This window comes from Harpia harpyja, chromosome 17 (genome assembly GCF_026419915.1).
Source record: "Harpia harpyja isolate bHarHar1 chromosome 17, bHarHar1 primary haplotype, whole genome shotgun sequence".
NCBI classification, from domain to species: domain Eukaryota; kingdom Metazoa; phylum Chordata; class Aves; order Accipitriformes; family Accipitridae; genus Harpia; species Harpia harpyja.
Window position 1 is genome coordinate 4,485,282 of NC_068956.1, and position 16,933 is coordinate 4,502,214.

The 16,933-nt window shown below is 43.3% G+C and overlaps 1 protein-coding gene across 9 annotated transcripts in view; it reads right to left on the bottom strand.

Moving 5' to 3' along the window:
- Positions 1-16,933, bottom strand: part of TENM4 (teneurin transmembrane protein 4) — a 599,338-nt gene that overhangs the window by 106,757 nt on the left and 475,648 nt on the right. For all 9 annotated transcript variants that reach the window (XM_052812175.1, XM_052812176.1, XM_052812174.1 and 6 more), the window contains one exon: positions 5,596-5,742. In XM_052812175.1, coding sequence (XP_052668135.1) covers positions 5,596-5,742 — 147 coding nt within the window. The remainder of the gene's footprint in view (positions 1-5,595; positions 5,743-16,933) is intronic.

Below are 16,933 nucleotides of genomic sequence, written 5' to 3' on the forward strand. Positions count from 1 at the left end.
ACTAAGGCAACTTTTAGTTGTTCTGGCCCAGGAGGATAGAGGGAAGGAAAGCATAAGGATTGCTCCACTTGCCAGCTCTTGGGTAGCATCTGGTGGAGCACAGACTGAACTTGCAAAGGCAAAATGGGGCCACACGTACACTGGAACCCTGTGTTCGTGCTAGGCTAAATGCATTGCATGTAGCTGTCACGAATGAGACATAAGCTGAGGGGCAGAAGCTTCGCTGCTACAATTCTTGCAGAAAAAGAGAACAGGATGGTTTATTTTCTTCACTCCCAAAGGAAGACCATTGACCAGGTGACACGTAAGAAAAATGAAGCTGCTATACTTCTGTTTTGGGTTTGTGTGGTGGGGTTTTTCTGGTAGCGGGGCAGGGCCCGCAGGGCGGGCTCCTGTGAGAAGCTGCTGGAAGCTTCCCCGGCTCCAGCCGGACCCGCCGCTGGCCCAGGCCGAGCCCGTCGGCGATGGCGGTAGCGCCTCTGGGAGAGCGGCGTTAAGGAGGGGAACCTGCAGCGGAGAGGGGATTGGGATGGGAGAGGAACCCCCGTGCAGACATGGAGGTCGGTGAGGAAGGCGGGGAGGAGGAGCGGGGCAGGAGGGGATGCCCCCGCCGCCCGCGGGGAGGCGGCAGGCTGTCCCCCCCCAGCCCAGGGAGGGGAGCGGGGGAGCAGACGCCCACCTGCAGCCCGGGGAGAGAGGAGCCCACGGCGGAGCAGGGGCCGAGCGAGGAGTCCTCCTCCCCCTGAGGAGGAAGGAGCGGCAGAGACGAGGGGCGAGGAACCGGCCCCGGCCGCCATTGCCCGTCCCCCTGCGCCGCTGGGAGGGGGGAAGGTAGAGAAAAATCGGGAGTGGAGTTGAGCCAGGAAGAAAGGAGGGGGCTTGGGGGAGGTGTTTTAAGATTTGGTTTTACTTCCCATTATCCTTGTTTCAATTTGATTGATAGTAAATTAAACTGATTTTGTTTTTTTCCCCCAAGTCGAGTCTGGTTTTTGCCCATGACCATAAGTGGGGAGTGATCCCTCCCTGTCCTTGTCTCGACCCACAAGCCTGCCTTTCTATTTTCTCCTCATCCCACCGGGGCTGGTGGGGAGGAGTGAGCGAGTGGCTGCTGGGTGCTTTGTTACCGGCTGGGCTTAAACCATGACAACTTCTATGTAATGGTGTGCAATACATGTTAGGATTGGCCAGCATTATTTGACTGGGAAGATTGTCTATCATCTATCTGCCTATCAATCCATCTGTCTATCTATCTATTTAAATTAGCCTGCAGTAATCACTAACACAAGCCTTTGGAAGTGTTTAAATCTGGAAGAGGCAGCAGAGAACACCAGACAACTGAATATCAATCTCTAAGGAATATGAAGGGTTAGATAATATTAGGAACATTTATATCCCAGATATATTTTTCATCTGAGAAAGACTCTTGCTTTTCACAAGTAAAGTAGATTGACTTTGCACAGAGTTCAGCAGCTGTTTAGCAACTGGAATTGTTCAAAGCAGGAAATGAAGGATGCAGTCAGTTCCACTTCCCGGAGAACCAGCAAGCTTTACCCTATCTGGAAGACTTGGCTACTCTGGAAAAGTCCAAAACAATAACAAATGCCCTCAAGTGAAGTTACTGTGTTGATCAGACAGAACTTTTAGGCCAAAAGAGTAATTTAGTTTAATATCTGTAATTCTCTCATGGTTTCAGGACAGTGCAATGTATCCAGACAGTGAAATGGGGAACTGATCAACTCCCTTGCTCTCAATATGGACGGAGTCACACAGTTAGATGATTTCTCCGGAGCAAAGATGGTTAACACAGCTTTGCTGCCCAATAGCATATCTGTGAGATTGTGAAGAATATCCTCTCCTCTTCCTGTCCTTTTTTCCTGTACACTCTGTTCCTAACAGAGGAGTCTACAAAAGCAACGGAGCCCATATTTAGCCTATGGAATATCAGCCTCTTCTCAAGGCTTTGTCAAATGCCATTAACTCCACTTCTAGGACTTGTCACAGAAGATAATTTCCTTGGTCTTTTAAACCTTCAAACTTCTTATTCTTCAAGCACATGACAAAGCACTCAGTGTGGGGTGAGACAGGACTACTCTCAGGTAGTGTTTGCAGCCATGAATTAGAGACGTTATTTTCTGCCTAAGAGAGGCAAGAACCACTTTTCTCAGCTTGTTTTAAGGAAACACCTCCTGTTTGTTGTAATACAGGTGGCCTCTTAGGTCATATGTGCAAAATCCTAGCCTTTTACCCAGATTGTTAAAGCTCTGTCACCGCGCTGTTTTCCCTTGACTGATACTGGATGATCGCCTGCTCTCAGTTACTTGCTACAACTCCTTTCAAGTTGATGGGCTTTCTGTTTAAAAGTGTAAATAAAGTGGACCTGGGTGTGAAACCTAAGTGCTAGCTTTGACAAATGACACTCCTGTGTGGAGAGGGGACTGCTCTCCGAGACACCCTTTTTCTAACCTGAACAGGGATTACATTTCACCGAGTCTCTCTCTGAGTGACTTCTGCTTAGCTTGTTATTGTTTATCTATCTGAACAGCCTCCAGATTTAAGAGGCAAACACACCCTGTAATTTGGTACCCATCTCCCTCAGGGTATGATTAGGCTGGGATCTGATGGAAAAGATTCTGACTTCTGCTCCATTATCCTGAGGAATTTCCGGCTGCAGGGATCTTGATTAGCAGACACTCGATACCACAGCACAGGAACCAGCTTCCGATGAGCTTAGGCAGAGTGAACCCCCCCCAGTAGCGTGAATGGCCCCACCGTGGTGTCTCAGCTTTGAGAGATGCTGCTCTGTGCAGAAAGTGACTCAAAGGGCAGCGGTCACCAACCAAAAGTAGGCACCTATGAGGTGATATCTGAAATAGCTTAGAGAGATGATGCTCTAACTCTATTTCTCTCTGCTGATGGTACCCACGTTGCCTAACTAACTCAGATGTTTGATTTCTAAAGCTTCATGAAAGGACTACCATCTCCATTGCCTACATTCATGTGCATATGAAGACAAATGCAGCGATAGCCCTGAAATCCTTTATGGTGAATCAAAATAAACTACCTTTCTCCAGCCCTGAGCATGCATCACTCCAGAGACCGTGATAGGATCCCAAAAGAGGTAGAAGCCATAGTGCTCATACACATACTACATGCTCTTTCAAGAGGTATAATGTTTGTGGTGACAAAGTGGCTGCATCAAATATGGGCTCAATTCCGCTTCTAAACACAGGTGCCTAGTGTTATTTGAGTTGCCTTTGGGTATCTGAGAAATCCAAAGGTAGCTGTCACATATGAAACATATATATGTGCTCTACTGGAGATCCAAGCTATTGTGAAGGGGAAGCCAGAAGCCAGCTGGGGTACTCTAGGATGTCTCAGATGGTGCTGGACAAAAGGCAACAGACATTAAGTTGGAACATGGAAAATTATTAGATATTAGGAGAAGAACATTTAATATAAGAATGGTCATATAGTGGAGCAGGTTGCCCAGAGACCTGGAATCTCCATCCTTGGAGGTGTTCAAGAGTTGACTGGACACAGCCTTGAGCAACCTGATGTAATTAGAACTGCTTTGAGCAGGGAGTTGAACTAGACAACTGCTGGAAGTCTCTTCCAACCTAGATTATTCTACGGAGGTTCTACAAATGTCTCCAGCTGTCTTGCTATAGAAATCAGCATAAAAACTAGGAAACATGTCCAGAATCAGCCTTTCTTCACAAGTCCATGTAACTATATTTGAATCCCTGTGCTAAACAAGGAACTCGGGCTTCAAAGCAGAAGTGCCTCACCACTGCTGATGCCCCTACATGTCAGGGGTTGAATTCTACATTTGAGCCCACAAATAGAAATGATACATAAAAATGTATAAAAATCAAGTCAAGAAGGTAAACATATTCCACTGTTCCACTTTCCAGCTGAGGAGAGTCCTTAGCAGTAATGTAGCAGAATCAAAGGAATAGCGTAGTGTATGACATGGATTATCTGTAAACTGTAATACACAGCATGTACATGTATTTTTTTTTTTAGTGTACCATGAGTAAAGTCAACACTCATTTGTGGGCTCTGACACATGAATAATCTGTCACAAGGCAATATGTTACAGCCTATCAGTTGCTCTGCTCTAGCTGTGTACACCACTGCTCCACACAAGTTCACCAAATGCAAGTTAGCAGCTGATGTGCACTAACTTGTAAACATGTCGATGCCAATTGTCTCTCCCGTCTACATCTGCTGTCCTGCAGGCTAGCAAGGCGACAAACGGCTTGTTTCAAGGTGAGGGTAACCCAGTTACAAGGTTAGCACCTTGAACTAGGAGATATGAGGAGATGGTGTTCCACCAACCTGCTCAGAGTCTGGTCATGCTCTTTTTGATGTTATACAGATGTAGTCTACATTGTATGTTAGGCTGGATTACTCCTTCTTCCCTCTCTCTCTTTCTAAAAACTTCACAGGGTTTTTGTTAGTTATTTTTTTCCATGGAAACTGGGATTATCCTTGGCTCTATTTACCATATTTTTACACATCTGATGTGATGAACTTTACTGCTGCCCTGTGTCAGCTGTAAATAGGAAAGATGAGTACAGTGATATTCAGTTTCATGTGAGGCAAAAAGCGACCTTGGTTTTACAGTGTGTACTCTTTGTATGGCGCTCCAATTTTTTCCATCTTTTCTAAAGGGATAATTTGGTCCATTTGCCATGCCAGATGTGCAGAAGTATTTTAAATTTTCAATCAGGATCCCAGTTGCTGTGAAGCAGATAATCACAGTCTTGGCTTGGCTATTTTTATTTTTTTTTTAACTGTACTGTTCTTGTGAATATGATAAAACAGAGGCTTGCAAAATGCAGTCTCCACTTCACAGTCTGGGTCCTGGCCCAGACTTGTGGTTTACAAAGCCTTTTGCTGAGTGACAACAAAACAAATTATGCAGTCTCCCTGATGCCTTAAATTTAATATCTCATCTCCTGCCCTCTAATTCAAACCTTCACACTGCACCGGGGTTTCCTTTGTAATGAGATAACTCTGAATATTAAGTTTGCATTACGCAGAGCAATTATTCACATGCCTGACATCATTACATATGGAACTGTAATCAATAAAACATGGTTTGAGAGGGACTGGATGGCTTGTGGGCATGGGGCTCAGTCACTGAAGCCTCTAAGTTTCTGCAGAACATCCATCCCAAGTCAGCAGTGACCTACCAGAGAGCCTCGATGAAAACCTCAGGCAGTGAGGCCAAAGTTCGAACAGTCAGGGGCGTTTGCTGCCTGAGGTGGTCCCATCATGTCACTGCTGAGCGACCCGGCTGGGGCGGAATGACTGGAGTGCATAGCCTCTGCCTGCTCCCTGGTATATGGACCTGATTTGAGGATAAACAAACCTCCCTCTTCAGGCCTGACACCCCAAGTCCAAATCCATTTCATTTGAATTCAAATCCACTCTGGCTGAGTCAGCCTGGCAGGCTTCACTATCTGTTCTCCACCAGCTGTCAAAACCCAATCATCTGCCCCGCAGAATCAAGCCCAGCTGACTGTTCGCTGTGCAAGGCTTATAGGCTCTGCAAAGCCTGACATATCACACGTGCTCGTGTCCTACCTCCGTCGTTGTCTTTCCCATCGCCGCATGCCGTCTCCATGGAAGTATCGCAGCCCGCTCCTCTCCAGCCCAGCTGGCAGACGCAGTGCCAGCCGTTCATGTCCAGAGTGCATCTGCCGTTGCCGTTACACAAGCCAGGGCATCCCTCTGCAAGGCAAACAGCCACACATTCAAATGCACTGGAAAGACAAAGCAACGCAGCCTGGAAAAGGGCTAATTAAACAGCTTTTTCCCTTTGCCTTCGGTTTATTTCTCCACTCCCACTTGGTGTCTTCCCACCTGGAGTGAACTGCCCCAGTTCAGTATCAGGATGGTGGTGACCACTTAATGGGCTGCTGTCTCCCAGGCGGTCCTCACAGCACAGCCTCACTAATTGGATCGAGGGAATGGTGGGCTTTGGGGAGGCAATGAGATTTTCCTGCTTCATTGGTTGTAAAACTCACCCTGCCCTCCGAGTATCTCAAAGCCTTTGCTTTGTAAGACCAAGATTTGGGGTTACCTAAATTGCGTGTGGTGTTAAAGTACCTAACACCCAGCGGGATAAAGCAGCTGGCTTTTAGCAATACTGAGACCTCAGACTGGTAAGCAGCCAAAGCTGGCTGGAAAGAGAAGGTGCTTCCTATGTTAGAAAATATTTGGAGAACACCCAATTTCTCTACTGTAGTCATTTTGGGTGGAATTTATCTCATTGGGTTACAATTCATCTATAATGGAGATACCTTCAACTCTCTCTGTAGTCAGCAGAGGAAAAGACTGTCCCATGGCATAAATCCCCTCGTGTGTGTTAGACACTCATACTGATGATACAGAGAGCCCAGCACAGAGGCAGGCATTTCTTTTATAGGCGATAAAACTTAGGGGGAGATGAATACCAAGCTCCCAGTCTGCTCACTAGGGTTTGATTTTCTCATCTGATGACCTCCTGCTGAGATTTCCATCCTTTTTGTCCTCCCCCCCAAGAAAATAGTAGAGTAATTTCCACAGTAAGCAGCAGTGTGAGGGAGGCTGCTTAGGTTATACAGTTCTGGGGGCTTTTTACCTGCAGAGCTCAAAAATCTTTACCAAGAAGCTGTCAGAAATGTAAGACACATTTTACAGCTTAGGAAACTGAAGTACAAGGGACTGAAGTTACTGTCAAGGTCACTCAGCAGGACTGATTATACCAGCAACACAACTCAGCCTTCCTAAGCCCTGTTTTAAGGCCCTCTCTATTTATATGTGTGTTGTGCAATCCTGCCACATATTTTGAGTTTCTTCAGGCCCTCAGCTTTGCAAGACAGGTTTGTTTGCGAAACTGTGCAAACAACACCGAGTTATCTTGTCCTAAAGGGTTACAACATGATGGCAAAGAGTACTGAAAGGTATGTTTCATTGCAACGTCTAGCTGACCGCGTGATGCACGAGGGTCTGCTCAAGAAGTGCTGAGACAGCATGTAGAGCACACCACGTCATCATGAGTCTGGGGAAATGTAGTTCAGAAATGCCTTTTAACTAAAGAATTGTTTCATGGTGAACTTAACATCTTTTCTAGGATTGTTTTTCTAACAAGTGACAGATTTACAGGGACCAAATGGAAAAAGGAACAAAAGTGGTAAGGAATAGCCCTTTAAAAGGATCTTAAATAAATTTTTCATTTACAAACATATTCGTTGTATTTCAGTCTTTTCAAATGTGCATTCAGTGGGGAGATGTAATGTGTCTGTGTATGTGTGAGCATGCTTGAGTGTGTGTGTATTTTGGTATTTATACACTGTATTAGTATTTATATACTACACAAGGGCTATTTATAGGCAAGACTACTTGAATTTCTCCATTTTAATATCCTGCCTTCAGTTACTTACAACAGTGCCAAACTTTTAACCATTTAATCTGATATTTTTTCCATGCTAGAGCTACTTCATGTGTTTGTTCCCTTTACTTCCTTTCAGTACAAGCTGAAAGCATCCAGCTGTTTTGGAGAATAAGAGAGGAAGAAGTGTATTAGTTGTTAAAATAACCTGCTAAAATTACTTAGCTAGGTAGGTAATCCCACTTTGGAGTAGATAAATTCAGTTTGGATGGGACCATCCTGATGGTACAGATAGGACTTTTCCCCCTCTTTATAAATCTGCCTAAATTTGTCTAGATGAAAAACCTCTGAAGAAATCTCACTTTCTGTGTATTCTGCATGGGTCAATTAGAGCTTGGCTGGTGCATCATCACTGAGCACACCTCATGTTTTTACTGCTTGGACTTTTTATAACCCATCCTAAGAAGTTCTTTTCTCTCCTGGAGTTGCAAAGGCTGAGCAGGAAACTCCTTGCAAAGGTGCTGTGGTGTTGACCTGGACAGGAGTGGAGTGAGAACCAAAAAGAGTTGGGCGATGAGAAGTTGAAGACACCATTGTAGAAGGATGAGAGAAGAATGGTTGGATACCACTAGATTTTTAACCCAAGAAGTAGTGTTTAATTCCTGGAGCAGACTCTTATTTTCTGCAACGGGACGAAGATAGGTTTTAGAAGTTTTTGCTGGGAACTAAAGACAAAAAGTCTCCTGGGTTTCGTTCCAAGCCATGTAGGAACAGATGCGAATCCCAGAAACAGTTTAAGTTAGGACTATGAAGTTTTACATGATGAAAATTCAGAGGGAAAAGAGGGATTCCATTTTATTGTTTTTGTTTCAATTATATTTTGCATTTCCTAATCTTTGGAACAAAGAACTCGAAAGCAAAGATCTGGCTATGAGACAGAAAAGATACTGTAGTGATTGATCACTTGCTCTGAGACTGACAAAAGCAAATGATCTTCAGATGTCTCATGTGAGGAGTGTCCAGCAAGTATAAGGAAAATCTAATATGACTGTAAAAATTAGGAGCTCATATGGAACTGCATGTGCTCTACTCTCCCAGGCTTAGGAAAGGGGGAATGTGGAGTGGCAGAAAATAGCTGATACAATTTGAATGAGGCACCTTCTGCATCTGAGGAAATGAGAACAGCTTGCTTTGTCTACTCTAGCACAGCAAAGGCTGAAAAGACCATGATTGTTTTCCACAAATTCATGAAACAGATAAACAGTGAGAAGGGAAAACGGCTATTTAAGCTAAAGAGAATAATGCTGGCATAAGAACAAATGGAAAGAAAAAACCAAGCATGAATAAATTCTGGCTGGAAATTAGAAAGAAAAAACCCACAATTTTCCAGGATCAAAGGAATAAAGTTTTGGAGTACCCTCCCAGTAGGAGTATTAAGGAGAAGATGCCTCACTATATGTATCCATAAACCTTGGTAAATTTATATAAAGTTTTACACAATGTGGTTGCCCCTGACAGCAGAAGACTGGACTCTAACTGAGGAGACCCTTTTCAGTCCTATGTCTTTGTGTTTTGTGTGCGATTCATTGTCTATATGAAACGTGTTTGAGAGTATTTGAATGGACTTTCAGGATTTCCTCTGAATCTTCTTAATCTGGACCCAGAGAAACTAAGTCAAACATCTTGGAAAGCAGACAGAGGAAAAGCATCAGTCAAGAGAGGAGAGACAGCAGAGGGAGAGTATCTCATGAGATTATGCTGTCCCAAAGTATCTATTCCTCTTCTTGACTATTAAGGGAATCCAGGGTGACTAGATGAGATATAAGCATCTATGCTGTAGATATAACTAAAGTCAGCTAACTCCCACCTGTAATTTCATACTCCGCTGTCTTGGCATCTTTCAAGTCTAGAAAATAAGTTTACCCCTTCCCACCAAGGAAAGAGTCATCTCTGGTTCCTAGTGAGATAAATCTCTTCCAAGGAGTCAGCAAGAACTGTTTCCTAATGAGATAAACTCTTCTTCACAGATTTATCAACATAAAAGTTTTCAGATCTTAACTATTACATTACAAGGTACAGCAAAGTATCAGTGCCGTGAGGATTAAATTGTACCTCTGCTGTGCCATGGGTTTGGTAGGAGAGCAGACAGTCTTCAGAAGTCATGAAAAAGGAAACCATTAATAGAAAACAACACAAACAGCAGCTGTCAGAGGACTCGTACCTTCAGAAACTTAGAAGATAACACAGATGTGTAGGCCAATATATCTAGGAGAATTGACCTATAAGTACTACCATTTCTAAAGTGGTTCCCTGCATAAAGACTTGACCATCACTAACACTACAGAGATAGGAACGTACAGTATTCCTCATTCCACAAATGGTGCACTTCAAAGCACTTGACGGAAAGATGATACAAATAAACTTTATCCTCTCCTTTCCCCCATGCTGGGGAATAAAGAAAAAAGATCATCTTGTCTCCAGAGTGCTTCTGAATATCAACACAGCAGGATGGCTTAATCCTCACAGATTTACACCACCATAACCTTGTAGCTCTGATTTCTCATAGCTGGAGTCACTAATGGTCCATTATTCCTGTTTGTGTTTGTTAACTGTATTTGGGTGACTAAGAGAATTAAGTATATGAATAGGTCTTTTTGAGGTGGTGGTGGGAAACCCTTTATGTGAGTTTCGAACTGAAGCACATGAAAGTGCTGCTGAAAGATGATGATACCGTGGGACATTCACAAAGATGTCAGGTCTGCCATGCAAGAGACAGTACAGACCAGGGAAGCAATATAAAATGTGGACTAATTTTGAACTAGACAAGAAAAAGAGTATCAGAGTCAGAGGAGACTGTCACCAGAGTAAGAAATTTTCCTGCCATTTTAAGATTATTGGTAAAATAATCTGCTTTTAATGATCTGTACAGTTAAGGCCTTCTCTAATTAGTCCAATTATAAACAATGTTCAATGGGATGTTTCTTCAAGCCAAGCCTCATTGCCACTTGAAATTGGACTTAAAAGATCAGGCTATTATCTGTCCTCCACTGTCAGTAGGAAAGCACTGATGGATGTTCTAGCAAGTGCCAATAGACAGTGGCTGAGCTCTGAAATGAGTAGGACATGGCTGAATGCAACGTGTGAGGATGCAAACACCTGGAGCCTGAGAGAACAACAAACAGTAAGTGACCTGCAGAAGTTCTGCAGGACTGAAAGGGAGGAGCAAAGCAGGAGCTGATCCCTGCAAATTATGAGAAACCCGGTAAAATGTCCTGGAAACCACTCAACTCTTAAACTACCACCATGATATTTTGTGATGGTGGGAATCCAGAAACCCTTAATCAGATGCATCCTGTAAAACGAAGATTAAAATGTTACTTGCTAGAGCTCCTAGTGCTTATAACTGTACAAATGAGGGAATTGGCTGTGGTCAGACCTTGGGTTCTCACTGCTTCTCAGACTTCAGGAGCAGCCCAAAGAAGTCACCTTGCAGCCATCCCTGAATTCAAATGTTGTTCAGCATCTTTACATTTCAGACTAGCTGTTTATACGCTTCACTACAGTGTTAATGTGGTTATTTTTTAAGAGCGAGAATTGATAACCGACAATAGAAATTAATTATGTTGATGTACCATCAGCTCCAATGGTATTCTGGATGGAAATGCTCTCTCTGAAATCTGCACCTCTTTAATAGTAGGCACCTCTTTCATTTTAAGCATTACCAGTGTTAATTAGGCCTTAGCTTAGAAGATTCCACTCCAATTCTAGTTAGAGCTTCCTGGTTTAATCATGCTGATGTTTTATATTGAAACTTGCCCTCCAATTTAGAAACAATTCTACATCTTCTCTGACTTACTGGTTTATTGTAAAGCTGTAGGAAAGATTCAGCAGTAAATCAGGCTCACCCTTGACAACACAGGATTACTGGGAAGGGATTTCAACCAGAAAGATGTTAATAATTAAGAAAGCCAAAAGGGCATGAGTAATTTAGTTTTGAAAAATGCACACCATGTAGTTAGCCAAGTAAAAAACATGTACTTTTAACGTTTCAGCTATTGCTAATCTTTGCAAAAGAGGCCATGCATGGTAAGAGACAATCTTTTTTTCTTAGTAAGTTGCTTAGCCTGTTACCCATTGAAATACTCACTAAATATAATGTGTCTTTATTCTTGGGCATAAAGGTGAGTCAAAAGGCTATCCAGAGGAAGAATGACAGTTACAGAAGACTTAGTAAAAAAACCTGGGCCACTGAATGCGCCAATCAGTACTAAAGGTCCCTGGACCCTGGCCCTGCAGGTTGATTTCTTGTCTTTTCTATCCCCTTGGTGCTTATCTGCTACCTTTTGATCCAGCCTTCTCCAATACGTGTTGAGATGAAAAGGAGGAGTCCTGGGGTTTTGAAATGCAAAACACTGAGATGTGGAACATTAACAGGAGGTTCTGATCGCACTCCCTAGTGATGGCCTGTACCTTCCTCTAAGGATGCCACCACTATTACTTCATAAGGGCACAACAAGTGACCCTCTTTCCTTCATCTAAGAAGGACAATATATTTTTTTCTCCTAATTTAAGTAAAGTCAAGTACGTTTTACTGATGCTAAGCAATGAGAGAAAACTAACTACCACTGAACAATCCACTGATCTGTAAACAGGGGTCCAAGGACAGCTACCAGTTGCTGCATTACACTGAAGATGACAGTCTCCTTATTTAAACTGTGGACATTTCCTTATCATTACTATTTGTTTTTCTGTTCAAAGTTTTTCCCTCTTTGTGATTGTACCTGAACCTGCCTTTAAGCCTCAACAGAAACAAGAGAGAAACATTAGATTGTAAATTCATCCAGAGAAGTGAAGTCAGTAGGGCAACCGTGTTTCTTGTCACACCACAAGAGCCCTGTATGGCAGACACTTCATTTTAACTGTTCACCGGACAAATATTTTGGCATATCTGTCCTTCTTCATCAGCCTCTAACAGCTGCTATTTCTGATTGCTCACAACCTGAAAAGGAGGGTAATGCTATGGAAGAAACTGATTTGTTCAACCTGATTTTTTGGTTTGTTTAACCAGCAAACATATGATGCTGTGTGGTGTCAGCACCGTGTTGCTGTTCGTGTCAAATCAGCCATGCGGAAAGAAATTTGTGTCCAATTCAATCATATTTATTGTCAGATTGTTGTATTTAACTAGATGTGTGCTATTTCAGTATTTTTAGAAAGCTAAGTGCATTGTAGAACTGTCTATTTCTATTTAAAAGTTCTAAATTAATTTAGCTCATTGCTCTGATTAATAAAAAACTGAGCTTTTTTTAAGATAGCAGATTACCTCTATTCTGTAACAGTTCAATTCCTTTTCTTCTTCATTGAAGAAAGACCTGGGTCCTAGACTTGCTTTACATTTACAAATAGGAACGTAGGGTTGGATTTTGTTGTAGTGTACCTAATGCAACATCATTAATTTCAATAGATTTTGCAGATCTATACAACCAGAGGCTTTGTGGTCATAACATTTTTGCATCAAGAAAAAAAAAAAATCATTACTCAAAGTTCCCATGTAAGACTTTGCAGGCATGGATCAAAACCATGAAGACTCCACACAGAAAATGCACTCACCTGCTTGTTACAAAATGGATCATAGACATTTAATTAAAACACATCACTGTACAGGGCTCCTGGTGTATTCACAGACACTCTTGTTTCCTCCTGACTTGCCTTACCTGGGTCGGAGGCGTGAGGATGAGAGATGATTTGGAGGGGAGGGCAGGGACAAGGGGACGGGTAGGAACACTGATACGATGTTAACACAGGGTCACAGCACTTACAGAGGTATTTCCTACCTAAATGACTGGAAAGTTCACCCTTCCAGACATTAGGGAGCACTTTGGTGACAATGAGGAAGAGATGCAACCTCAACACAGCATGTTCACGGTGCATTTTTTTAAAAGAAACACAAAGACAATAGGAAAAATAGGAAGGAAGAGCATACCTTTCACTACCTTATCCAGATAGTGAGCTTGGGAGATAAAAGACAGGACATTTAAGGTAGGATTGAATAAGTGCATTGCGGCTTACTATGAGACTGTGCAGGTGCTAGAAAGGCAAAGGAGAGTTTGCTGTGATATGAAAAGAAAAACCTTGATTATGAGGAGAGAAAAAAGGAAGAAGGGTGGAGCACAGCCCTCCTCAGTCAAAGAGCTCAAGAAGGCTGTGTTTAGGCATCCAGTCATCTTTGCTCATTAGGATCAGGAAGAGAAACAGGAAAGTTTTATATATATATTTATATGGTTTTATATATATATAGGTATATATCCATAAATATATATATATGGCAGAATATTGTAATACTCTGCTCATTTGCAACAGTCTACCTCTGTTTTACTGACTGCTTTTCTTTTCATCAGGAAAAACAGAGTCATCTGAAAGTGCTCCACCTCACCTCATTGTCTGATATTTTTCTGCACAGAGGCACAGTTCTGTGACCTTACCAGACTGGGAGAGGCTTTTCCCTAGATCTTCTTAATGGTAATACATTGCATTTATACAGCATCCTCTAGCCCCAGATCAAATTACTTTACAAATATTAAATTAACCTCACGGCAGCTCTACCAGATAGGTAAGTATTAATATACTCATTCCAAGGAGGGCTAGAGAAAAAAAAAAGTTATAGGTGTAGTGGGAGCAGTCATGTGCCCAATTCCCATGGAACATTAATTTGGAAAACCACCTTCTAATTGATTTTCTGGGGTCAAACAGAAAGTTGGTGGCAAAGACACGAGCAGAAGCCAGGAGTCCTGCCTTGGAGAGGCTTTGTGCATGCCAGCAGGCGGCACTCTCTGTCCTAACAGCAGCTGGTCTTTATTAATAAATAAGAGGCTCCGAGTCTTGCATTTCTCTTTTTCATTACCTGCTTAAACATTATTTCCCTTGTTCTCTTGTCCGCTCCCTGTAATCTCTCTCTCAGTTGTGTCCCAGTACCCTTTTGAAGAGGTTTTTGTTTCAGGTTCGTTCATGCAGACCGCCCACCTGGGAGGTCACAGCCCTTGCAGGAATTATTTTTCCATCCTGTGACGCTAATGGAACCATTGAAGCACTATTGTAAGTAAGCAGAGAGGGCTGGGAGGATCAGAGCTAACCTAGTGTGGGGCAGTTATGAGGCTTGGGAATGAGATTAACTAATCACCCCGTTGTAGTGGTAGCGATGCTGGAAGCACGGCCTCACCATCCGTTAGGACGGTGGCTGAAGCCTGGGAATGCGTCTCTTGGATTTTGACATCCAGAGCAGCCCAGCCTGTGAAGTCGAGCAGCAGTCATTGTGCTGATGATGGCACTGGAGGCGGTTGCCAATGCCAACCATATGTCAGTTATGTGTCAATTTTATCTCACAATTTGAAAAATAATGGGGGCCTTCTATGGGAATATTCCATGGTAGCATGAATCTTTCCTCTCTAAAACTGTATGGTCTCATTCCCATGTTATATTTCTGGCATTAAAATATCATATTATCTACAGATAATCCTGTGGAAAGCCTGCGGGCATGTGGGACATGCTGAGGAACTGTGTAGGGACTCAGAAGAAAAGCTACTTTTCTAAGGTGTCCTCTGCACCCAAAGGCACCGCACTCAGCTCCATGTCACCACCCCCCTCCTGGAAGCCACTGTCCCTTCCAAGCTGCTACAGAGGGAGCTCACGTGAGCACTTTTCAGTCTGAAAGTCCTCTTGTCTCACCAGCCTGAGCTAACCTGAGCATTTCTCTTGGCTCACAGAGAGGGAAGAGAGAAGTGAGAGGTGCTGGGGGCAGGTCCTCGGGCAGGACTTCTTCCCCAGCACACTCTCCCTCTTCATTTTCTAAATACCCTTTTTCCTTTTATCTTCCCTGTGGGGTGAAGTGGACAGAGCCTCAGTGAAATCACTGGAGTTAAACTGAGATCACACAAATTTGAAGGAGAGGAGAAAGTAGCTGTTCATTGCTGAATCAGTGACAGCACAAGTTTATGCCACAGGGGCAGGGAAAAAGACTGTCTTTGAAGTTCAGCTGTGCTTCATATTTACTGTCAAATACGCTGCCAAACTATTTAAGGCCAGATTACCTTCAGCTTGATGCAAAATCATGTCGGAACAAAGCAGCAAGCGTGTCTTTTCCACTGACTGCTATAACCGTAGCCTTCTCTTGCCCAAAGGTCCCCGTCCCAACCAGGCAGGGTGGGTACCAGAGGGTCAAACACAGCTCAGCCTCTGCTGCGTGTCTGCCTGAGCACTGCAGAGAGCTGACCATCATCTGCTCTGTTGGGCTGAAGGCAGCAATAACCTTCACCAGACACTGGTGGGCTTATTTTATGTTGGGCTGCGCGTCGACTGAGCTGCTTTATGGATTTAAATGGCACAAGTGTTAGAAAGCTGGGGAAAAGAGACCAGGATCCACCTGTAACGTGCCTTGTCTGGATTCCAGCCGCTCCAGCAGAAACTGAGAGGCACTGATTACAAACTCGGCTATTCAGAACATGTGTGATTATTTATGCAAGAAGGCTGATGAAAGGCAAACTTAAAGGGGCAGATTTATAAAAAATCAGTTTTGTTAAGTGAAACAAAACCCAACCCGATGGCGCCATAAGCAGAACCCTGTGTGGGACGGGCTGTCTGCCTGTCTGTCTAGGCACTTCTTATTGCATACATCACCAGTGCATGCCAGGACCAGATTTTCAAAAGGAGTTAAGCACGTAGCTTTTGTGGAGATCAATGGGAATTAGGCACTGAGGTGCTTTGAAAATCCTGCTAGGTAGGCTGTTGTGTGTTTGGAGAGCTAACTGTTGGTCCCTCAGCACTCTAGAGACCCTGTAGTATTCAAGTGCAGCAACGGAGCTTAAAGTGATGGCTTTGGTCTTGTGTCCAGGCTGTTCAAGGATGATGAACATCCCAACTCCACCACACAGGGAAGCCCTCTCTGCCATTGTTTTTCTAAATAACCTTAATATGAATCAAAGAATTAGGGCTTAATGCTAGTAAAATATCATACAGAGAGATTCACATATCAGATACAATCTCAGTGCAAGTCCCATGTAGGCAGAGCGAAGTCTCCCTTTGCATCTCTGAGGTGGGATGCACAGCACCTGGGGCACTATCCAGGCCATATCATCAACTGTATCAAATTTGAGGCCAGGCTGTTACAGCCCTGGGAAATTTCTGGAGTTGTTTATTAAACCCAGGAAATTTTCTGTGGTGCTACCTGTGAATCAATCCCATACAGCAGCCTACCACAGGGCTGAGTTGTAATTTGGCCTTTCAGAGCCCACAGTAAGAAGGTTTATTTCACCTTTAAACTCAACGCTCCTAAAACCCACCATGCTCCCTGGATGTGGTTTGGGCCAGAATAGAAGAGCGTTAAACTCTTGCAATGTTTTTAACTGGAGGCAAATTTGGAATATGCTGGAGAGTCCATCATAGGAATCTTGCATTGTGGCTGTTGTCATGGTTTTGGGGTTTGTTTTTTGTTGTTTTTTTTTTTTTTTCCTTTAAGAAATCAGCGTAATTCGATTGAACCATTCTGCTGGGTTTCAG